Genomic DNA, 24938 nt, shown 5'->3' on the forward strand with positions numbered 1-24938 from the left:
TCTCTCCACACACACACACACACACACACACACACACACACACGAAATCCCTGCAACACTTGGGCACCGCTAAGGAAAGCCAGTAGCCGGGCAGGAATTTCAGAGTGCTTAGCTAGAACGACAGGGCTCATTTTGCATGCAGTGAGGTACAGCAGCGAGTTTGAGTGGGTGGAAAAACCCCACTCTCAAATCTGGCACAAACGTCTCTTTCCCAACATAGAGTTTTCAAGTCGAAAAAGCCCTCGTCATCAAGCCGGGGGGGTGACAGCCCGCGAGGGTTTTCCAACATCGAGATGGCTGTCAGGGTCGTGAAGGGGACAGGAGCTTCCCGACCGCCCCCATCGCCTCAAGCCGGTGCCGGATGCGAGAGGGCACCGCGCTCTCGCGCTCGCCCGGGAAGCCGGGTGGAACCGAGCCGCCGGCTGGGCGGGCCAGCAGCTCCAGCGCGCTAAGGGATGGCCGGATCGCGCCTCCTAAAGAGGAAACTCTTGTGGAATCTTCAGGAACGGGTGGGAAAGTTGAAAGGAGCCATTTCTCCCTGCAGCCCGCTCGGTTATAAGCTCTCTCCTTGAACGGGAGCTCCAGTGAGTACCTGCCAGGCTGCTGCTGCTGATTACTAATTTTTCCCCCCTAACGGACTCCTGTTGTGCGTTTGTAGCAATAAGCCGCGAATGCTGTTTGATTCCTTACATTTTAGCAACCCCAGCAAGCAGCTGCCCATCCCCGCTGGTGGAGGCAAAGGGCTAGTCCGGAACGTGCTGCCGGCTCCGTGCCTGCGGGGAAGGGACAGATACCAGGAAACTTTGCGGTTCCTGTCAAATTGGGTGCGGTGGTGGGGCTGGCAGGTGGGACGGGGCGGGGGTGATGGGAGGAGGGGCAAGGCTTTGATCCTGGGGAGGCAGAGAGCAGAGGAAATGGTGGATACCTGTTGGCATCCGCGTCGGCCGTGGCACGTACTCACTGGGTCCCAGCTTTGGCTGGAGCCTGGCAAAGCCCCAGAGGGTCCCTTGGGAACCTGTTACGCGCAGGCAGGCAGGACCCAGACCACAGCCCCCCTAGCCTCCTCCGGTGTTGCGAGGGGCGCGGCCCGCACCCCACCGGTTAGCGGGTGGGGAGCGGCGGGTGGCAGAGAACGGCAGCTCCCGGCTCTGGGCTCCAGGAGAGGAGCTGAGCGGGAGTTCCGCGCTTGGGGAGCCTGCGGGAGCGCAGTGTCGCGGGCCGCGGGCAGACTGCGCCTTAGAGGGCAGGGTGGGGGTCCCACCCCGGTGCGGGGCATCGTCTAGGCTAGGGGAGAGCCGCGGGGCGTCTCAGGAGCCCCGGCAAGTTTGCAGCGGGTACCGCGCCTCCCAGCCACTTGTAGGAAAACCCTGCGCGGGGGCTCTTGCAGCAGAGCTGCGGCCCGCAGCCCCACGCCTCCCTCGCCTCGGAGAGGTGGAGGTGCAGAAAACCAGAGACAGGCTCCCCGCCGCCCCGCCGCCAGCTTTCCGAAGGACTCGCGCCCTCCGCACAACAGGCGGCGGGTGCTTCCCATTCACCGCACGGACCCCGCAGCGGAGGCGCGCGTCTGCAGCGGCGCCTGCCTGTTGTCTGGAAGCGGCGGATTCGCTAGGCGACGCAAGGAGGGAGACTGGCAGGAAAACTGGAGGGGGCACAGCCTGGGGCTCGCTACTCCCCCAGAATCTGCTGTCAGGGCAGTTTGCAAAAATCCGTCAGGCAAAACCTCCACTGGCAGTGCTTGCTCATCGGGAAAGCAGACGCAGCTCAGCCTCACGCCCGTGCTAGAACCCCCGCATCCCCCTTCTGCGGGGAAGGAAGTGCGCAAGGTGTCGGAAGGGGCACGGGAATTCCTCAAAGCCCCAGTCCCTTCTGGGTTTTCGAGGCAGGAAGGAGAACGTGGGCGGGGAGAAGGAGTACTTACTCTTGTGGATCTCGGCGCTGGCGAATGCCAAGCCCCCTGGTTCACAAATGGCCGGAGGGGCTCGGGGTCGGTTCCCGAGGGCGGCGAGTGCAGACCAGTGCCCGCGCGCTGGGCAGGCGCCTCCGGATTCCGTTCATGCCTCTCGGAGCTGCGGGGCTTGGCGCAGAGACGCGGGGCGGGCGCGCTGGGCTCCGGGTGTCCGCAGCCCGAAGTGCAGCTGGTGGGTTGACGCGACCGTCTGTGCCCAAACCTGCGGCGGCGGCGGCGGCGGCGGCGGCGGCGGCGGCGGCGGCGGCGGCGGCGCTTCGAGGAGGCAGGGAGATTCCAAATACATCCACTAATTCCGGGCTGAGCGCTCCGGCGTGCGAGCCCGCCTGCCTGCCAAATGTAACTGTGAAGTGATGTGGAAAAGTGAGCCGGGTGCCTCCCCTGACGGATCTCATTGGGCAGAGCGCAGAGGCAGGTCTACCACTTGGAAATTCGTGTAAGCGGCCCCCTCCCCGCCCCCTCCCTGCCTTCCCCCCTTCGCTCTCGCGCGCTCGCTCCTTCGCTCTCCTTCCCCTACCAAGTGGGCGCACAACTTTTCGTTCCTCGCTTTCGAGCACGCCCCGCGCGTCTCCTCAGCCGGAGCTACCGGCTAAGGAAGCGCCCTTCCCTGCTGTGCGCGCTGCCCGCCGAGGGCCAGGCTCCGGGATAAGGGGGCTGGCGGATGAGGAAAGGATGCCGCTGAGGAGGTACCGGCGGCGTTCTCTCTTGGCTCGCCTGAACTCTGGGGCTTGCATGAGCTCGAGAAGCGTCTCAATGACCCACTCCTGTGTGCCGGGGGAGGCAGAAGACGCGGCGGGGCACGGGGATGCGGGAGGGCAGCTGTATTCCGAGGGCCTCCTGCGTGCGGAGCGGCATTGTCTGGAAGCCCATTGCCAGCTGCGCATCCCTGAGGTCCCTCGGTTTCTACTTCCTTGGGGAGCTGGGGTGAGGGGCGGCCTAGAGGGGCGTGCAGTAATTGGGTGTGGGAGAAAACAGAACTTGGTTGGCCAAGGGGGGAGGCATTGCTGGATCGTCTCCGTGTGTTGTGCCCTGACCTCCTGGTAGCCTCTCGGGTACCACACTTGCAGCTCGGTGCTTTGCCTCTACCAAAGGATGCCCTGTCTGTGGCCCGTTAAGTCCCCTGGCCAACTCCACTCAGATCCGGAGAAATGGCCTCCCAGGGAGAGATTGAATCTGGGAGTCCAGATTTCTTTCATCCCTGAGTATAACCCTTAGAAATATCCAACTGCTGTGATCATCTTTAACATAGTGATATTTAAAACAAGCTAAACGTTACCCTAAAAAAAAAAAAAAAAAAAACTGTCCCCCACAGGTGAGCTCCTTTGAGTCCATTCCCTGGGTAAGGGATGTGAGCTCCAAGGATGGGTTTTATCATCTGCGGACAGAGTTGAAGCAGGGAGGCAGGGAAAGGGGTGCCGACGGCCAGGCCCATAAACTGTGGAGCCTGTGCTGTCTCAGATTCATGAGGACGAATGAACAGAGTGAGGAAACAGGAACAATATGTTCATAATATTTATGCAAATTTGACTCTTTTTTTGTGCTGCATCGAACTTCCCATTGTGAAATGTTGAGAAGAATATGGACTACAGCTCTAACTGCCTGCGTCACATGCTACCTATTATGGTAAGAAATCTGAGAAATTAGGAACCAGAAGGTTTTTGCTCCAGACCTCCACACAGACTCCCACCTTCCAATCACTAAGTGGCTGTTCTCTTCTCAGAGCGCATTTGCTTACAGGTGAATCTGAATTAGCTAATTCTGTCGTGGAGAGGGAAAAAAAATCAGTAGTCAAGCTTCAATCAAATGATGACTGCTGCTGGACCAGACAAGCCCAGTGGACAAAGAAATAGATCACATGTAGGGTTGTGCTTAATTTTCTGACATTCGTTTCCACTTTGAACAATTGGTCTAAATCTTTCCTTGGGGTACCTTCTTCCATCTTTGAGAACTAAAGAAAAAGTCAGATGGTACTGCAGGCTGGGGATTGTCACAAGTAAACGCAACTCAAAAGAAAGCCCAGAGCGTTAGGATATAGCCTCTAATCTCATTTTCCTAAAGCAAAACAAACAAAAACCTATACTGACAAAGTGAAGAGAGTCAGAACCCCATGGCTAGGTTAGGATGTTTCTTTTGACTCACTTTATCCATTTTTACCCTTCGAGTAGTTACTCCCGTTGTCTTCATTGACTTTTTGCCCTTTTAGAATTCAAGGTAACACTATCTACACCTGCTAACCTGCTGAAAGCCCCACAACAGGAATCCCCTCACCAATTCTTCAGACAGCTCTGGATGATTAAGCAGTGTGAAAGAGGATTAGGATAATGTTAAAAAGCCCTATAAGGATATTTCTAAAATAATCAGGGATGCTGAAAGACATTTGTCTCTGTAACAATTCCACCCACTTTAATAGGATGCACTGGTGGGAGCCTCCCCTCCGTAAGAACGTGTTTCCTTTAGAACATCCTCCCCACGGTTGCAGCCTTGCAGCAGGAAGAGGATTGTGCTACATAGGCTTTTTAGATGGTGACTGAAATTGCATGTGTTGTGGAGCATTGCAGGGGAGGAAGGGTGAGGAATTATCTGATAGGGCAGCAGTATAATCAGAGATGGGGGGAGGGGGAGGGTTACATTCAGAATAACCTTGGCTGTGATGCAAAAAGTAGGATGAATCAGGAAGTCTCCAGCCTGGTCTCCGTGACAGGCAGACAATTTTGCAGGGGAGTATAGTGTGGTAGAGAGTGAATGCGACAGGGAGACTCGATGTAGTAAAAGACTATTTTCTTTTTTACTGTGGCTGAAGCCTTTGTCATAATAAAGGAGACAGTAAGCCAGTTGGCCGGCTAGTTGGAGAATGAGGAGACAACCCAGGAAGTGGATGGGAGAGCTGGGAAGACCCCCAACTTCTCCAGTTCAAGTAAGAAATGGCAGAATAGAATATTCGTATATCTATACTTTGCTGCATTGAAATGCAATCTTTCCTAGTTACATTATTCAGTACACAACTAAAATCAAAACACAGCAATGTGTTTACCATGTACAATTCCTGAGAACTCTCAGGATTATTGGATTGCTTTTTAAATTTACTCAAATCAATGAATCAATGGGATATCTCCTTAAAGTGGGGTAGAAGAATGTGGATTCTGTGGATGAAAGACATTTTCAGTGCAATATCCTCCAGGAGTGTTATCACTTAAAGGCTTAAAGAATCTGAAATACTCAGAAGGTCAAAACCTCAATGCAATACCAAATAATATTTAATGTTTTCCTGGAATGCACAAACCCTTTCTTACTTTCCTTTAGGATGAAGAAATTTGAACCAATTTCCTTTTTTTTTTTTTTTTTCTCCAAGGAGGGTAGCAAAGTAATATGAGGATACTTCAAAAAGTTTGGAAAATACAATTAAAAGATGGGTTTATTTTTGGTACAAAAAAGTTTTGAAATCAATGCATATGAGGGGGATCTTCAAGATGTTCATGAAAAATGCATATTATGAAAAACTATGCATAGAAATAAAATTTTTGCTCCAAAATAAATTTATCTTGTCAATTTTTTTCCACAAACTTTGTGAAGTACCCTTGTATAGGACAACTGTAGCATTCGACATAAGCTAGTTAATTTTATCTTGAACTCCAATGTTGGAGCAAAAGCCATACAAAGGCAAAATGAAGAAGGTGGTTTTGAGAAGTTTGTCAATGTTTGAATATTTTTGGGGTAGCTTTTTTTTTAAGTTAATAAGGTTATTTTAATCAGACTGTGACAAAACCTACATGATGCTGTTCACATAAAGTGAATGTTAACAATTACAGGGATTCCTTTAGGCCAAGACTTTTCAACTGTGACCTTTGGGCCAGTTTCTGGCTCCGCATCCTTTGGGGGTTTGCTAGAAATGCGAACTCTTGGGCCCTGCTTCTGGGTGGGGCTCAGAAATCACTGGGTTTTCACAGATGCTCCAGGTGATTCTGTGCCAAAGTCTGAGAACCAGTATCTTAGGCAACTCCTTTCATGTGTGATATTTATAAAGGTGAGAAGGAAAAAAAAAAATTAAGTGTTGTATTACTTGCATAGTCCTACTTACTGTTTTTGAACTATAGTATTCTGTTTTAAAACAAAAATAGTAACTTAAGTAATAAAATACTGGAAAAAGTATAAACATACTAAACCTATGTGATTATTTCACTGATGTTTATTCAAGATTCGGAAAAATTAAACTGATTTATTAAGCAGCAGTTGTGGATTCTTGGGTTAAAATTGTCTTTGAGTTTACTATTCAGATTTGTGATGTTCTATATTCCTTGCCTGGTGGTTTTAGCTGTCCTAAAATTAGGCCTATATCTCTGAATATTGACTGTAATTACTAATCTTGCTTGCCATTATATTTTCAGTAAATGGAGGTGTAAACACTTTCTGAAAACCACATCTGTGCTGAGAGCATTTTGGAGAAGTTTTTCAAAATGGCATTATCTCCTATCTTCCCAGGTGCTGGAAAAGAGATAAGCCCCAATTCACTGTCTGAACAGAAACTGGGCAGGGGGAGGGGAGTGGTAGTAGATAGATTTAAGAGGACTGGTACAAAGCTATCAAAAAAGCCAGCCCAGGTTTTGTGGTCTACACACTTAGCATTTTAGTTTCTTTTTTTTTCTTTCTCTTTGATTTTTTGCCTCAATGAGAGAATAGCAACTAGATTAAGACTCCAGGTCCCTCTTTTTATTTAACTTAGGATCTAAAAAGTGGAAAAAAATTAAACATATTCTAAAAAAGAAAAAGGAAGAAAACTATTACGGAAAAGAAGAAAGAAAGAAGAGAAAAGAGGGACACCCCCTTTTCCAAATACTCCTAGTTTAGCATAACAGATGGTGTTTTATATGAAAATATGATAGTTAAATTGAAGTGATTTTAAGTCCAGTTCAGAAGGTTCAATTATTTGAAATTTGCACACTTAATACTAATCCACCATTACAGGTTATGTAGGGCAATGCAGACATTTGGAGGGAGAAGATAGATTCCTCCTCTGAGGTATAGAATGGATTTTATAGTTCAGATTAGTTGTTACTAAGTTGGTCATTAGAAAGAAAACCACACGTATATGCATCCAAAAAATGCTCCAAGAGGCTAAAAGGAAATTATGTGACTGAGAATGTGAACAGAATTCTTTTATCTGTCAAAGCTATGCCATGCTGTCTAAGGATGTTTTTGTTTGTTCATTTGTATTACAGATGCTGTCATGTGGAAAACACGGTACTGCTTTTTGCTTGCCATCTTCTGCTTGCACAGGCAAGTGCTCCTGTTAGAGTGGATATAGAAGCTTTTTTTTCTTCTACCTCAAGTGCCCTCTAGCGTGCAATATCTGCGCAGGTTGCTGTGTAGAAGGAGGAGGAAAGAAGAAAGCAAAAGAAATGTTCTACCAATTGCTATCCTAATTTCTGAATTGCTCTGCTCTTCTCTGCACCTTCCTCAAAGGGGTCATTTCCACATAAGAGTTTAGCAAAACAAAAGAGGTGCTGTTGCTTTTGCATGAAAAACAAATCACTCATTTACTAAACTGGGAAACAAATGCTAATCCTTTCTTAGGGGTTTCTTTTGAACATTCATCATCATTTTTCCAACGTTGCCTACAGTCTAGTAATCAGGCAAATAAAGGAAGGTAAGTTGCTCCCTAGGGAGAGATTCTGTTGTGTTCCTAAATCCACCACAGACCAGCTATAATGCTTTTGATGCAAACTGATTAACCTCTCCATGGGTTTTAAGTTTGTGTCTCCATAAAAACTGCATAATACTTCTTTCTTGCCTCAGGGGGGTAGTATGAGGCCTAATTGAGGTTTATAAAACAATTTCAGTTCCTCAGATACAATTTGGTGTACACTTGAACCGCCTTTCATCTTGCATCTAATAACAGGGTTTCAAATGCTCTTTGGTAGTCCACAGGGAAACTGTGATCAGGATCTGTATGTTCATAAACATGTTGTTAAAATGGTTCTGTGATAACTAGTGAATTTGCTTAAGAGACTTGGAATGACAAGGAATGGGAAAGAATATTTAGAGAAGAAAAATGTACTTGTTTTTGAAAATATGTCTGTGTATGAATAAACATACCTAAAAAGGAAGACAAAATTCCTGAAAACTTGTATTGGGGCAATTCTCCCTAAATTTTAAAATGAACTAACATAATGGAAGAAAATTTTATGCACTGAAATGCCACCCATTGAACAGTCTTTGAGAGTGGTAGAGATACCTGTAAATAAACTTATGCATTGGTATCCACAGAGAAGTAGGAATTTAGACATTTGGTATACTATTTGGAGGTTTCCTTATTACTAACTATGATACACTCCATTAGTGCACTGTCTCTTTAATTATTAAAGTATTATGCATTATAGCTATTATTGGTGTACTTTAAAGTATCAGAAACTTGAGGCTCAGAGGATTTGAGTGATTTTCTTGATTCTTACACTGTTCAGTTAAAGAATGTAATTTGCATCCAAAGTTTTATAATAGCAAACATTATCCAATAATACCTCTTACTATTAAAATAAATATTACTAATGATTGACAATTAGAATCTATTTTCAATCAATGTATCACTTCATCTTAGAATTCATAAGTTGCAATGAAATAGGAACTAAATATTATATATTTGTAAACAGAATCAGTAAGAGAAGTGATATGTTTTGAATTATATAAAGCTATATGCAAATCTAACTAGTAGTCATAGAAGTATAACTCAAACTTGGAGTCTATTATTGAGAAGTTAAGAAAGACTGTATGCCAGTATCCTTAATTGCATTTGGTTTTGTTAATATACTCAAAACACACCAAACATTGGAGTAAGGGAAAGGGTTTATTGGAGAAAATCCAACAGACCGGAGGGAAGGGGCGAAGAAGAGAAAGAGAGTACATGTCTGGGAAACTGGTCCTAATATCCCTTTTCCAGGGGGCGGATAGGGAGGTAGGAGTAGCAAATCCTATTAGGATGGGGGTGGGGCTGACACTGGTGGTTGGGCCACGTGGCCACTTGGTTTCTAGCAATGGTGATGGGGGCTAGAGTCTAGGATGGTGTCGAGGTGTAGATCGCGCCATAAATAAGACTGCGCCATTTTACTAACACTCTGATTTTGAGAAGTTAAGAAACACTGTATGCTGGCATCCTTAATTGCATTTGGTTTTGTAAATATACATCCCAGATTCCATGGCTACACAACAAAATCAAAGTCTCCAAAGGGAATGGATGTTTTTTTGAAAACCGAACAAGGTGACTCTGATTCAGCACAACAAACACCATTCAGGAGATCATTTGGGAATGAAACCAAATGACATCTAAAGTTTTGTTTAACTCCTCAGAACTGAAGAGCAAGGTTGCATCACGCATCTTTATTGCTATTTAGATCTCAGTAGCCCTTTACGTATTTCCAAGCGCATCAGTTCTCTTGTGTGATTCTTGCAGTAATCTTGTGAGATGAGAAGAAGATATATTATTACCTTGGTTTTATAGAGTTGCTGGCTTTAAGAGCCAAAAGGGCCCCAAGAGATGATCTAGTTTAACCTCTTCTTTTCACAGGAGAAGGGGAAGGCCTTTGACATCCAACCTTAAGGTTACACAGCTAGCTCTTGAAAAAAATAGAAATAAAGAAGAGGTCCTGGATCATTGGTCATTTATGGATGTCAGGCTGCCACTTTTCCTTGTAAATATGGCTCAACTAACAATCAAAAAGCTAATCAACTGAATAGTCCTCAAGATATGAAATCAGAAGATTGGGGGAAACAAAATAAAAAACAGTTCAGGTACTCCAATCCAAAATAGTGCTGTCTAGAAAACTTCAACTCCCATTTTCTGGTGAGATTACATTTACTCCTTTTACCAAGGCTTTTCAATGTAATAATATGTTTTGTCTTGGTTGAATTATTTCAGTACCCTAGACTCTGGCTCACTAATGCAGCCTCAAAGACTTCTTTAGAGCAGATCTTGTCTGCTGCAGATGTTTGGAATGAGGATTATTGGGGCATCAGAGGAAGACAAGAACATAAGAGAAAGAAAATAATTATGCTCTCCTATGTTCTGCTGTGCCCTGAAGCTTTCTCTGGTATCTTCTGGTAGGAAATCCAAACAGAAACAATAGCTTGTTTCAAGCAGAAGTGTAAGACTGACTCCTACATTTTCCAAAGGCAAAGAAAAAGCAACGTATGTGACTCGCCCAACTTGGAGAGTCTGGTGAATTTTCTCTTCATTTTTTGCATGATGGTATTCTGGTCTCTTCCTCCAAGTTATGGAACTTTCTTCCCCCAAATAAGGAACACCATATTTTTCACTTGGTTGTTTTCTCCTTCCACATTACATAAGGCATAGAATCACTTTTCTGGAATAGAAAGTGATAATAAATGACACTAGCAGCTGCAGTGGGTATTCTTAGTATTCAGAGTTCAATATCTTGCCAGGTATTATGGGAACTGATTTATATCTGTTAGCTCACTTATTCTCTGTAGCAACTCCTTAATTTTTCAGATGAGGAAACTGCAGGGAAATGTATTTTACTTCTCTAAATGCTAATTAGGCTTCTGCTTCTCTCTCCAATATAATTTCATAACACAATTTATTTGTTCTGTATGGAAACAGTCAAACTGAACTTTCCTCAGTATTTTGAAAATGACAACTCCCTAGAATGAAGTCTATAAGAAAGAGCAAAACATTTGGAGTCGTATATATCTGCTTCAGGTCCTGGCTGAATACCACTGGCTCTGTAAATTAGACCCATTGGTTAACTCATTTGATAACCTTTCTGAGTAGCATTTGTCTTTGTATATATGAATATGTCTCAAAGCAATGTTGTAGGAGTATTAAAGGGTGTGATGAAAGAAAAATGTCTAGGGTTTTGCTTGACAATTTGAATTAAAGGACAAGTTATTTTCGTCCAAAAGAATTTTGAAAGCCATGTACACAAGACATATTCAAAAAGTTCATGGAAATTGTATATTGTGAAAAAAGATATATATATATATATACATATATATATATATATGGGGCAGGCATTTGGCCAACTGGTTGTCAGGACACCTACATTCTACATCTGAGTATCTGGGTTCAATTCTAGGCACTGGTTCCTGACCGCAGCTCCCTTCTAGGATGGACTCTGAAAGGTGGCAATGGTGGCTCAAGTAGATTGGTCCAGCCACTCCGATGGTAGACCTGGATTGAGTTCCCAGCTCCCAGCTTCGGTCTGGCCCAGCCCTAGACATAGTAGACAATTGGAGAGAAAACTAGCAGGTAAGGACTCTCTCTGTACCACTCCTCTCCTCCCTCTTCCCTGTCTCTTTCTATGTTTTTCTGCTTCTCAAAGAAATAAAATAAAAAGATTTTAAAACACACAGATTTCAAGAAATATTTGCAACAACTAAACAAATTTAGTGTGGGTATTGTGGCATAATGAGTTAAGCTGCTGCTTGCAACACCTGTATCCTGTATCAGAGTGCCAGTTCTAGTCCTGGCTACTCTGCTTCTAGACCAGCCCTTCTATTAATATATATGATAAGTAGCAAATGATGGCTCAGGTCCTTGCGTCCCTGATACCATTGTGGGAAACCCAGATGCAGCTCCTTGCTTCAGCCCGGCCCAGCCCTAGGTTTTGCAGCCATTTGGGGAGTGAAACAGAGAATGGAAGTTGTCTCTCTCTCTTCCCCTCTTCCCTCACCTGACCTTTAAAATAAGTAAATAAATCTTTTGAAAAATAAAACTTAAATTCCATTTTCTATGAATATTTTGAAGTCCTTCATATGTGTTAGTTTTCTCTTAAGTGAGCCCACCAATACTTAACAAAAGCAGATGACCAGAGAACTGGTCCCTCAGAGATCCCTACAACTGGTCTGCCCTCTTAATTGTGTGATTTCAGTCTCATGGCTACACTGGGTATTCAGTCATATTTCAGTCAGCCTTTTATTTATTTATTTTTTATTTGACAGGTAGAGTTATAGACAGTGAGAGGGAGAGACAGAGAGAAAGGTCTTCCTTCCATTGGCTTACTCCCCAAATGGTCGTTACAGCCGCTGTTGCGCCGATCCGAAGCCAGGAGCCAGGTGCTTCTTCCTGGTCTCCCTTGTGGGTGCAGGGGCCCAAGCACTGGGGCCATCCTCCACTGCCTTCCTGGACCACAGCAGAGAGCTGGACTGGAAGAGGAGCAACTGGGACTAGAACCCGGTGCCCATATGGGATGCCAACACCGTATGTGGAGATTATCCAAGTGAGCCACGGCGCCGGCCTTTTAAAAGGTATCACCATCTGTTTTCCTGTTCATTCTCATCTCCAGGAAATATCTTCTTTCACCTTTCTCCAAATCATGTTCTAAATGGTTGATCCCCTGCACATACAATCATGTTCATTCCTGGAGATTCCAATTGAGTTTTTTTCTCATGTTGTTTGCCAACTCCACCCCTATGTACCTTCATTACTATGAGGTGACTAATGTTGGAAGAGGAGCTGCTTCATTACATAGTAAACAAGCAGGGATTAATACATTGTATGTAATGATCTAAATGAGAAATAAAGAGATATTGAGGCATAAATGAAAGGAAGGAAAAAGCTAGAGCTAAGATCCCTATGGAACAAGAGTTCTAGTTCTCTAGTGAAACAGGTTCTGGTATCAGTCTGCAAACAGAACAGCACTAGAACTTTCTGAGCAAGAAAAGGACCAGCCATTGGTCTCCCTGCTGGTGTTCAGAACATTTAGCAGGTATGTCGTTGAAAAGTTTAGAGCTGCAAGGAAGTACCCTGGGAACAGTGAGTCAGCCCAAGACCAATTTCTCCATCAATGATCTCCACTCAGCGATTTATCCAATGGAAGCCATTCACCTTGTAGATGACACTTCATCAGCCTTCTACCTAGCAGGTTTCCGAGGAAGAAATCTGGACAGAAATGTCTGGGTTGGGACTGAGGAAGAGGGTCTTGTCTGGGGACTTGCCTGGAATCTGATTTACACAGTAAGAACACTGTATTTTTTTTATCTTTTTATACACAGATGGTATGTGTATTTGGGTATAAATTTTTATGGTGTTACTGGTAATTATAGAGAGGACCAAGTTCTAACTCCTTGGAATTACCACTAAGTTTGGCTATATGCTCTGGAGATGCAACCGTCATCAGTTTGTGGAACAGGCTCTGAACATAGAGGAAAGACTTTGTGAATCTCTAAGGATACCTCTCTGTGAGTAGCAGCCATCTTATCTTTCCAGATGGTTCACAGATATGACTTGCATGCTTCAGTCTTCACTCATGTTCCCACTTACACACTCCTGTGTCTGCTTGCACACATCTGCAGCATAAGCCTTCCCACTCAGTCCTGTCATTTTATGTTTGTTTACTTGTCACCTTTACTAGACAGATTCTGATCTCCTTGAAAATAGGAATTCTTATTTATATCTCTGTACCCCAAACCGAACCCAAAGCCTGATTCATAATCATTGTCAGACATTGTATTGCTTTAGATGTTGACCAAATGACTGACTGCAAAGATAACTACAATATTATTGTCAACAGTTAGCTAGAAATAGACCCAGATTTGGAGTTAGAAAAATCAGATGGCCCAGCAGATTGCTGTAGGGAGCTCCAGGAGGATAACAGATTTCACAGGAAAAGAAAGGGAGAAAAGGGGATGGCAAAACAAAGTGAAAAGAAACAAAGCCAGGAAATGCAATCTCTAGAGCTGAAATAGAATAGTGAAGATAATAGACTGAAAAGCTGAACAACTGAAAAAAGTTAAAAATCCATCCAAATGACACAATTAAGCAGGAACACAGGGAGTTAATTCAGATTCCAAATGGTAATTTGCATAATAGTAATAGTAATTCTCATAGTGATAATAATTATAATGATATCAAGTATTAATGAGAACCCATCTGCTCCACCTCTTATTAATACCTGCATGTTTACAAAGCAGTGTTCCATTCAAGGAATGATCCCTCAGGCAGAGTAATCTGTCCCTGTTGTCCTCATGCTCTCATATGTCACCCCATCCCAAAGAGAGAGCTTTAAATCAGAATCCCAGGGTGCTTTCTTCCTCCAGAGCTAGGGAATTCCGTTAAGATGAAACACAAGTATTTGTTCATTTGTCTTTGAAATCCCAGTAGCTCAGAAGAGATGCTCAATAAATTTTCATTGATTTATCTTCTTATATGTAACCTACAGCAAGCTGCAAGACAAATAGTTCCTGTACCATATCCCCATTTGTTAGATGAAAAAGTGGAGACACATAGGTGGGGTGAAGCTGCAAACAAATCTGTGATATTTGAGCACATTAACTTTTTCTGTAGTACCACACTAGAACCGAATGATTGCCAAGGTCAAATGATTATTAATTACTTCTGTTAAGAATTTTAACAAAGCATGTTCCTTTAGAATTTGTATAGAAGACCAACGAAATCTCATGCCAGAGATACTGCTTCTGATGCTTCCCAAGGATCAAGGGCAAGGCTTAGGACTTCTGAGTCAGTCTGAAGAACCTAAAGCACACTTTCAAATTTTGAAGTGATGGAAAACAGGAAAGGCATTTTGCATGTGGATGTAAAAATCCATGTGTATTCTTGGGGAAATGGAATCCATGCATTTCTGATTAATTTACACTTAAATCACTGAAGTGTTTTGCAAAAGATATTTGATGTTCAAGAAGCCTTTTTAAAAGAGCCTAATGGGACTTTAAAGTTGTTTTTGTCTTAGGAAGAGGAATTTATTTCCCTCCCCCAATGATCTTATACCCAAATGATATGATTTTAAAGTCTCTTTTCTAAACAGAATCTTATTGCTCTGAAAATCTTTGCAGTTATGCATACTCAGAGTTAGTTAATCCAGATTTTGTGATATTATTACTAGTTCTTCATCTATCACCCATAAGTCCCCAATAAATTCAGCATATACACTTGAAGAGATTCAGAGTATCGGATGTAATTTCCTCAGAAAGCAAAAGCCTCAGGGGTTCTAGGAGAACTCAGGGGTGAATTACACAATTTAAGGTTTCTTCGAGAAGCAAAGATAGAAAGGGTGAGGACCTGGAGTAGAATGATTATAGTCTCCAAGTTTACAGAACAGCTAAAATGGAAAGAGAACAGATGCTAAAAGTTAGTGGTAACTACAATTAATGGAGGAACCACTGTGTGCTCACGTTTTTCAAAATATTAGTCCAGTTAACCCATTGGATGGTGAAGATGTCATTACTCTGTTTTTCAGATGTAAAATGTAAAACTGGGAAAACAAGAGTGATTTTCCCATGGCCCAGGTCTGGAAGGTGGCAAGTATAGGATTCCAACCTATGCTTTGAGTCCAGCTGAAACTTATTAGGGAATCCCTGTGATATTGGAAATTGACCCCCTAAAATATATACAAAATGTGGCCCCTTAAAGTTCCCCAAAAGTCCCATCTGGGGTGCCACATATGTTATCAGAATCTGGGGTGCCATATGATATCACCATATGCTTATTAATAAATCCCCAATATTAATAAGCCCAAGAGGGTTCTTGCCTTATATTTAGATAAGAATTCTAAATACTGGCATAAATAAACAGGCAACATGGTACATATTCTAAGAGAAATCATGAGAGTGAGAGCTTTATCTAAGAGAGAGAGAGAGGGATAAATCTGGGTTCATACCGAGCACCAGGAACCAGCCACATGGAAGAGCATCTAGGCCGGGAAGCCTAGGGCAGGTGGCCCGAAGGCCATGAGTCCTGGGGCGCAGGGCTACAGCAAGCCCCCTCCTGGCAAGAGGCCAGCGAAAAGAAGAAAGGGAGCCACACTGTGTCCCAGGCGTTTAATCCACTTCCAAAGGGGAGTGGTTAATTAACCTGATTGGCTGGTGGGCACCCAGGTGTGGCCAGGTAGGGGCATGAGGTCACACAGGGGCGTGGCGAAGGCATGGTATTCCAGCTCACAAAGCTAGTGGATTTTAACCTGTATGCCTGCCTACTTCACCTGCACTTATCATGCTACAGGTAACACACCATGTAGTCCTTTTTGATGGGACAGAGATATAGAAATAAATAGGCAGGAAAGTCATTTGCTTTTCAATTCTCTTTCAACACTCTGATTTTGTCACCATAGAACATTTCAGTTCCCTGGGAGTGCTGATCTATGTAACAAGCAGAATGCTGGCCTCAGGCTCAGAGCCTTAAGCAGACTATAAGTGTCTTGTTATAAGTAAGAACAATGATTTGCATTCATTCAAGTTATTTCTAAGTTTACCTTGCATTATTGCAAGTAAAAATGATTTTTGTATTTTGGGGTATGGATATAAAGTTCCCTTTTAAAACTTGTTTATATTATGTTTTTAAAGAAGTGAGTTGATTAAAATATTATATCACACAGATGGTGTGCAGGGAAAAAACCACAGACTATATAAATTACTCTAGCTTGAGGAGAAAAAAATAAATTAAACCAACATCCTTTCAAAGTATGCTACCAGTTATCAGATAAATGGTTCCCTTAAATTTGGAGGTTCCCTTAAATTTTACATTTAAAGTAGTATTCCTCAGTTTTTACTCAATACCAAATATTTGGATATCTCTACTTTGATTTCCTATGAAATCAATGCTTAAAAATATAAATGTCAGATCTGGGAGTTATAAAGACTGGGAATAGTATAACCTATTCCAGTGGACATTGCAGAAATGTGTTTAGTCTTCAGGTACAAACAATATTATATTTTTGAATCTCTGCATGCCTCCTTGTATTAATAGTTCAAAGCAATTATCATCTTTAGCTAACATCCTGGATATAGGTTGATGAAAATCGAACTGTAGTCTCTTCTTTTTTTTCAAAAAAGACTGAACTAAATAAATCATATAATTCTTCTTCACGTACGGTTTGGAGCTATGTGAAAACAAACTAAAATGTACTCCCATTTTTTTTGTGCCTATTTTATTTGGTTTATCACCCAATTGCATTTGGGGAGACATTGTGGTGTTCTTCAATGAAGGCTTATTTTTATTTTTTCTTTGTCATTGTGAAGGAAAGTCAACATTTTGCTCATAAAGTGTTAAAGTCTTTATGAACTGCTGATAGATATCAAGGAAATGCTCTGAGGATTAGGAGGTGATATTGTGGCAAAATATCCACTTCCTCTAAATATTGCCTTCAGTAGCTTTATAGCAAATATTGCTGAAGAAAGAGAGTATAAATCACTTAAGTCCCCAAAGACTTAATACTGAAGTACCATTTATGTTTTCCTTTTGTTGGGTTTACTAACAATTTCTGACTTCCTACCTAACAACACTACTGAGGAGTAAAAATCAACACTTTAGAAAAAGAGGGGTGGGAGAAAAGGAAGTAAATCTTGAACACTGTGCTAGTCCCTTCCTGACCATTGGTTTTGTGTGGTGTACCCAGGACCCTGGGGTCTTGGGCACCTCTGTGGGGATATCCATGGCTGTAAACAGATGGGATATGTTCTGGGCCCTATTGCTTGCTAAGTGTAGGATATTACAATTTAAATAGCTGGTGCTCTTTTGTTCTGATTTGTTTCTGTTTTAAAAATGAATTTCTGGTCATCATTTCATAACAAGACCCTCCTTGTTCTCTTTTCTCCCTGCCCTGGGGATTTGTTCCTGACAATTGAGTCAGTCAGGATGGGAATGCTAATTTATTATAGCAGTCTTTTGTCAATGTCACTTTGATAGCTATACAGAGCTTCTGCCTCTTTGGTCTCTTTTTCTGCCGTAACCATCTCTACTCTTTCTCAGTAAAATACTGCATTTAACTTCCCAAACCTTGGACTCTTCATCAGCAATTTGGGACAAAATAATCCTTATCTCATCTCTCTTATTGGGTTCCAGTGAAATTTCAATAACATAAAATGAGTGTTTGTGTCACCTGTGTTTTATCTGTGCAAACACATGCAGTGTTTCAGACACTTATGCTAATGTATGCAGTCAAGAGCAAGGAAGGAGGGCTCTTCCTATTTTTTGGAAATTTAGCATTTTAGCTGTTTTTTTTTTTTTCTGTTTTATTGTGAATAGATAGGGTGAGGACCTATCACATGTTGGGGGTGGTGGTGGGGAGGTTGCAAAATCAGCAGACATCTTTGTCTGGATTGCCATTCTCTTTGGAAATTTGACCATGATTATTTTTCATCAAGAGCTAAGACACTGTGTGAAGGCTTGGCAGTAACAGTAGTTTAGTCAGATTTATCAACCTGTTAGAAGTCAGCATTTTATTAATGTACAAATAAGTGCATTATAAATACACCTCCATGTCTTCTCAGTTTCATCAAGCATGCATTCAATCTCATGTTTTGGACTTAGTTCCAGGTGCAGATGAGATGAATGAGAAAAGATACCCTCGAAAGCTCCATCAAGTGGCAGAGACAATGTGAACATATGATCTGGGTACCTATGGCAGCTCTCAATTGCTGTAGAAGAACAGATTGATAGAAACTGAAGGATTAGAAGTCAGAAAATATCTTCGGAAATGTCTCTTCATCTCTGAATATACTGGTAAGCATCTAACCTTGGTAGTCATTTAACTTCTCTGACAGGTATCTGGATGTGGTTGGAGCATAGGATACATAGGAGAGAACAAGAAGAGTGGTAGATAATGGGCCAAAAACATTAAATCAGTCTACTCATAGGGACTTATCTTCCACATTGAGAAATTTGCTCTTTATTCTACCAAGCAATTCTCATACTGAAAAAAAAAATCATACACACACACACACACACACACACAGTAGTTGTTTTAAAATATACCCATGGGGTAGGCTGTTGGCACATCAGTTAAATTTCCAGATTGGGATACTTATATTCCAGTTTAGAATGCCTGGTTGGACTCTTGGCTCCTCTACTTTCAGTCCTGCTTATTGTTAACTCACACCTTGGGAGGCAGCAGATACAGTTCAAGAGCTTACTTCTTGTCATACACTTGGTTGACCTGGATGGACTTCTGGGCTTCTAGCTCTGGTCTGACCTAGTCTTGGTTGTTGTGATCAGTTAGAGAATAAATCAGTGTCTGTCTATCTGTATCTCTGCTTATTTGCCTTTCAATTAAAATGAAAATAAAATAAATAAAATTTATCCCCTGAATTTTGGTGAAGTCAGGAATGGAGAAGGAGAAGTGGGAGTCCAGCATGCCATTTAGGAATTATTTGTAATGTTAACAAGACAAAAAAAAAAACTTACTTCTAAGTGCTTTAACTCATTGATGGCTCATAAAAGCTCTCTGGCACAGATGTTATTATTCTTATTTTACAGACACAAAATGTGAGGTCCAGAGAGGTTATATAAATTGCCTTTGATCACACAGCTGGATGGCTTCAGAGATCCAACCTTTAACCATTATTATACTGCACCTTGCCTGCAGTCTAGGCAAGGGAACCAGAGGGCCTGAGCTGGGCTAAAACAAGCTAAAAGCATTATGAACGCATACTTTTTATTTGAGTATACATCTTAGACTTGCCATCTATCTATCTATCTATCTATCTATCTTTTTATATCATTAGTAGCTCCAACACAGGCACTCTGGATTCTATGAATTATTTTTATTTTATTAGGTTTTAATGGAGCCTTCTTTAGTGTCCAGCAAATAGCTTATGCCTGTTTACCAAATGCATCACAGTGGTGGGGTCAGAGGCCTCAGTAGACTTTGTCCACTTATACTAAACACACGACTACCAGGCTTGTTAGGCACGCACACAGCAGTACTCATTGCTCTTTCCTTTCTCCATTATTATTGATCATTTCTCCAGCCTAGAATGTCCTTTTCACTGTCCCTCTGGATTTTATGCATGTGAATGTCTTGCTTGATCTCCAAAGTCCAAAAGTCCAGCTTGCTGAAAGGCAGCTGTTGTTAAAAAACAAAAACAAAAACAAAAAAACAAAAAACCACTTTGCTGTCATGACCTCTCATAAGCTCCCCACCATACCTATTGTATTCAGAACATAGCAGTATCTTCTAGGTGTTTGATATCTGTCTTATTATACCTACTAAATGATTGGGGCAAACAGAGAAATCATATGATCATATGTAAACATGAGTTACACACGAGACAATATGTAGTAGGGAAATAAAATGTCTCAAAGGATTGTTAACATTTGGGAAATGACAAGTGATGGACTTGATGGCGTGGATGGGATAGCTATGTGCTTAAGTCAAACGAAGTTTATCCCACTGGATTTTCACACATAGTATAGTGTTCCAAATAGAGGAGTGTCTAATTTTCTCACAGTTGAAATCTCCTCAGCCTGACATTCAAAATCTTTTTTAAAATTTGCTCCCAAATTCCCTCTATTAACTCATTTTTTATAACCCTGTATGAAAATTCCTCTGTATCTGCTCCAAACTTGGAGCTTCTGCTCACTAGATTCTCAGAGATCTTTGAATACAGCAGTGCATGCAGATACCTCTGCACTGTCATAACCGTGGCAGACACATCTAATTGATCAAGGCATGGCATGGACACATTTTTAAGATTTATCTCAGGGCAGCACTTTAGACAACCACTAAAAATCATTCTGAATTGGACAATTAGATTAAGTTCTTTTGCCAAATTAGCTTACATGCTTCCCTAGGCTTAAAATGGCCTACTTCATCAGACTCCTCTTTAGAAATCCTGCCAGTTCACAGTCTGCCTGTTCACATATGAAACTGCCTTGATTTTTCTCAGCTCAAGGAGAATTGTCCCTTCTGAACCAATGCAGCACAGGTCTGCAACATTTAGTTGTGGGCTCCCTAGTCAGGCCCCTCACTGTTGCAGTCACACCTTTGTGCCTAACATTACTTGTATATTTCTAGTTTGTGATGAAAACGCTCCTTATATCCGTTGTGAAATTCACTGATTCCTGGCACTTAGTAGGAATTCAAAAGACATTTGGAAAAGTGAAATTACTCACTGATGGGTGGATAGAAAGGAAAACCCAAAGAGAGATGGATAAAGTGCAATATAAACCAAAAGGCAAACAGCATTTGAGGGGAGGGTGGATTGACAGAGCCATTATGCAAGTTAATTTGTTCAACCCCTTTCCTAGCTTTTGCTAGCTTTCAATCTGCATGAACACCTCATCCTGCAGACAGACAGACAGCTTCAGGGTGGATTAAATAATCAGTCGTGTGAGAACAGCATCTCCCAATATGTCTGCAAAACACTTCTATTTCAAGAATGATTATTAAAAGCCACAAGGAAGGCAGTGATAACCCAGTTGAAACATTGACTTACTGATCAAAAGAGACACTAATACGCAGTCCTTAAGGGAAACGGTTAGATTTAACATGCATACAAGCAAATCCTCTGCATTGTCACACAAAATTACCATCTCTGATATTTTCCTTTGGGCTCACAGTTTCTTGTCTGCCAATGGCTTTCTTTCCCATGTGTTTTTTTTTTCTTTGCTTTCTTTCCTTCCTCCTTTCCTCTCTTCATCTGTTTTGACAAGATGATTGTCCTTTGTGTTCTGTGTCTTTTTGCATCACCCTTTTGTTTTTCCTACATCTCTTAACATGTTCGTTTTTTTTTTTATTACTTTCAGATAGATTTTGCTCTTCAAATGTGCGAGGCTTCCAAAAGCTCACAGAAAATTTACATTATCTTTTAAAAAATCTTGTTAGAAGGGCAGAGAGAGAGAGAGCGGGAGAAAGAGATCAATCTCCCATCTGCTGGCTCTGGTTCACTCCTCAAATGCCCACAACAGGCCAAAGCCTGGAACAAAGAACTCAGTTTGGGGTTCCCAGATGGGTGGCAGGGGCCCAGCTACTTGAGCCATCATCTGCTCCTTCTCTTCATGCGCATTAGCAGGAAGCTGGATCAGAAATGGAGGCAGCACTTGAACCCAGGTAATTAATATGGAATTCACGTGTCCCAAGTGGCAGCTAAATCTGCTGTACTACAACAGCTCACCTCAACACACAGAATTATCTTTTAATTTCACTTTTCCACAAATTTATTTTTCTAAAGATTTATTTTCATTTGCTTGAAAGTCAGAGTTACAGAGAGAGAGGAAGAAAGAAAAGGAGAGAGAGAAAGAAAGAGATATCTTCCATCCTCTGGTTCACTCTCCAAGTGACCACAATGGTTGAGACAGGACTGAGCTAGGCTGAAAGCTAGGAGCCTGAAACTCCATCCTAGTCTCCACCACAGGTAGCAGAGGCCCAAGCATTAGAGACGTCATCTGCTGCCTTCCCAGGTGTATTAACAGGGAGCTGGATTAGAAGTGGAGCTGTTGGGACTGGAAACAGCACCCATCTGGGATGCTGGTGTCATAGGTGGCAGCTTAACCTACTGCATCACAATGCCAGCCCTTAGAATTATGTTCTTAATGTGCATATAATATAAAGGGAGAATTTTAACCGTGTATTAAATTTTACAACAAAGATACATAAATACAAATGGACAATTATTGCAGGTGTGTAATATTAATGATATATAGCAAAAATATCCAAAAAGTACATCAAATACTAATAATACGTGAGTACTGGAGCTATGATTTTTTTCTTTAGTTTTTATTAATTTCAAAATATGTATAAACTGAGGGCTAGCCCTGTGGTTTAACGGGTTAAGCTGCTGCCTGCAGTGCTGGCATACCATATAGATGCCAGTTTGAGTCCCAACTGCTCCACTTCCAATCCAGCCCCCTGCTAATGTGCCTGGGAAAGCAGTGGAAGATTGCCCAAGTCCTAGGGCCGCTGAACCCATGTGAGAGACAAGGATGAAGCTCTTGGCTCCTGGCTTCACACTGGCCCAGCTCCAGCTGGTGCTGCCATTTGGGGAATGAACCAGTAGATGGAAGATCTCTCTCTCTGCCTCTGCCTCTCCCTGTCTGTAACTCTGCCTTTCAAGTAAAATAAATACATTTTTTAAAAATGTTTAAATGAAATCTATTATTATTATAGAAGCATTTCTTAATTAAGTACAGTCTGGGTGGACTTGAGTTTAATACCTTTTTTTTTTTTTTTTGGTTTGACTACATTTATTTTTCTCTCTAAATCTAAATTTCCACATTGGTAAAAAACACGTGTGTAGAATGTACCTGGAACAGAGGAAGATTCTTCAGTGATTACTTTCAGTACAACATAAGAACACGGAGCCACTGCCACTGGGTTGCCTATTTTACCTCAATGCAAATTCAGTCTTTGTAATCCCCTATATTTCTAATTTACTACCAGAATATGAGTACCAGTCCATTTTCTAAGACTGATATCTTCTGCAACATACTTTCATTTCTACATGGCAGGTAGAAGGGGCAGCAAGTTGGTAAGCACTCCTAATTAAAATGCATGATGCTGCAAATGTAAAAGGGACAGTGAACCATAAGCAAATTGCCTGACAGTAGCTGACAGTCATTGACTGGACAGACTTTTTGCATTGAGTACAGAAAAGATATCTTTTAAAAGATGTACACAGATGCAGCAGACTCTTCCAAGTTAACTCTTTGTTTACTTTTTAAAAAATAATTAATTGGTAACTAATTGAGAGAAAGGGAGAGAGCAAGTAGAGAAAGATCACCCCAACTCACTGGTACAGTCTCAAAACACCTGCCATGGCCAGGGTCAAAGATAGGAGTCAGAGACTCAATTCAGGTCTCTGAAGTGACAGAAATGCAATTACTTGAGCCATCACTGTTTCCTTCCAAGGTCTGCACTAGCAGCAATATTGAGTCAGGGTTTGGAGCCAGGCATCAAATCCAAGTACCTTGACATGGGATGCAGAAGTCTTAACCACAAGGATTTATTTCTAATGGAAACTCTGCCTCCAATTCAGTAGTATTCAAGTGACAGTTGAATACTCATACTCCCTCTCATTCTCTCAGGAACCTGTGTTATATACAATTTTAAAATCAATTTTCAGGAAAAAATAAGCTTAGATTTATTTTTACATGTTTTTATGTTTTTTAAAAAAAGATTTACTTATCCAAAAGGCAGAAACACAGAGATAAGGAGAAAGGGAAAGAGACAGAGATAGATTTTCCATCCACTGGTTCACTCCCCAAATGGCTGCAATGGACTATAGCTGGGCTGATCTGATGCCAAAGGGCTGGAGCTGGGCTGATCTGAAGCTTGGAGCCAGGAGCTTCTTCTGGGTCTCCCATGGGGGTGCAGGGGCCATCTTCTGCTGGTTTCCCAGGTGCATTAGCAGGGAGCTGGATCAGAAATGCAGCAGCTGGAACTCAAACCAGAACCTATATTGGGATGCCGGCACTGCAGGCAGAGGCTTCACCTTCTATGCCACAGTGTAGGCTCCCCTATCTTTATATGTTTTTAAGTATTAGATGTTAGTAATCCCACCCTTTCAGAGCTGGAGGGGCACTTAGAGATCACTGAGGTCACTGAATCATTTTGCCAATGTATCACCTGAGATCTGTCTAGTATCACACAGGGAATTGGGAAGTGTTGGGCTTTGGCACAGGCCTCTTGTGCCCTCTACTTTCTACTTAGCAAGGAAGCATAACTGCTCAGAAGCAAAATTCAAATCCAGCTTACTTACTCCAGCTCAAAGACCTTTCATTTTATGCATGTCCTAAAATCATCCTTTAATTAGTTCATTGGGAAAAAAGACAAATGGTTTGCAATACTTATGATATATATTTACTGCGATGATTCAGATATCAACAGTTTTTGAGCTCCTTCTGGATAGCACGTACTTGATGTATATTATCTTTGTTATAATCTTTTTTAAATTTTTATTTATTTATTTATTTTTAAATTTTTTGACAGGCAGAGTGAACAGTGAGAGAGAGAGACAGAGAGAAAGGTCTTCCTTTGCCATTGGTTCGCCCTCCAATGGCCGGAGGCGCAGCCGGAGCGCTGCGGCTGGCGCACCGCGCTGATCCGATGGCAGGAGCCAGGTGCTTATCCTGGTCTCCTATGTGGTGCAGGGCCCAAGCACTTGGGCCATCCTCCACTGTACTCCCTGGCCACAGCAGAGAGCTGGCCTGGAAGAGGGGCAACCGGGACAGAATCCGGTGCCCCGACCAGGACTAGAACCTGGTGTGCCGGCGCCACAAGGCGGAGGATTAGCCTAG

General features: G+C 42.3%; 2 protein-coding genes across 11 annotated transcripts in view; one reads left to right on the forward strand and one right to left on the reverse strand.

The window, feature by feature from the left end:
• The window catches only part of CDH8 (cadherin 8), a 420906-nt gene extending 418850 nt beyond the window's left edge, over nt 1–2056 (reverse strand). For all 10 annotated transcript variants that reach the window (XM_070063301.1, XM_070063302.1, XM_070063300.1 and 7 more), the window contains exon 1: nt 1919–2056. The gene's annotated coding sequence lies outside the window, so the exon portion shown is untranslated. The remainder of the gene's footprint in view (nt 1–1918) is intronic.
• On the forward strand, nt 672–21910 carry LOC127491312 (uncharacterized). Its single transcript, XM_070062550.1, has 6 exons — nt 672–1100; nt 1284–3589; nt 7180–7237; nt 11047–11219; nt 11993–12217; nt 18234–21910. The coding sequence occupies exons 1-2, from the start codon at nt 672–674 to the stop codon at nt 2145–2147; spliced, it is 1293 nt and encodes a 430-aa protein (XP_069918651.1). The 3' UTR covers nt 2148–3589; nt 7180–7237; nt 11047–11219; nt 11993–12217; nt 18234–21910.
• The last annotated feature ends 3028 nt before the right edge of the window (nt 21911–24938 follow it).

This window comes from Oryctolagus cuniculus, chromosome 18 (genome assembly GCF_964237555.1).
Source record: "Oryctolagus cuniculus chromosome 18, mOryCun1.1, whole genome shotgun sequence".
Lineage (NCBI taxonomy): Eukaryota > Metazoa > Chordata > Mammalia > Lagomorpha > Leporidae > Oryctolagus > Oryctolagus cuniculus.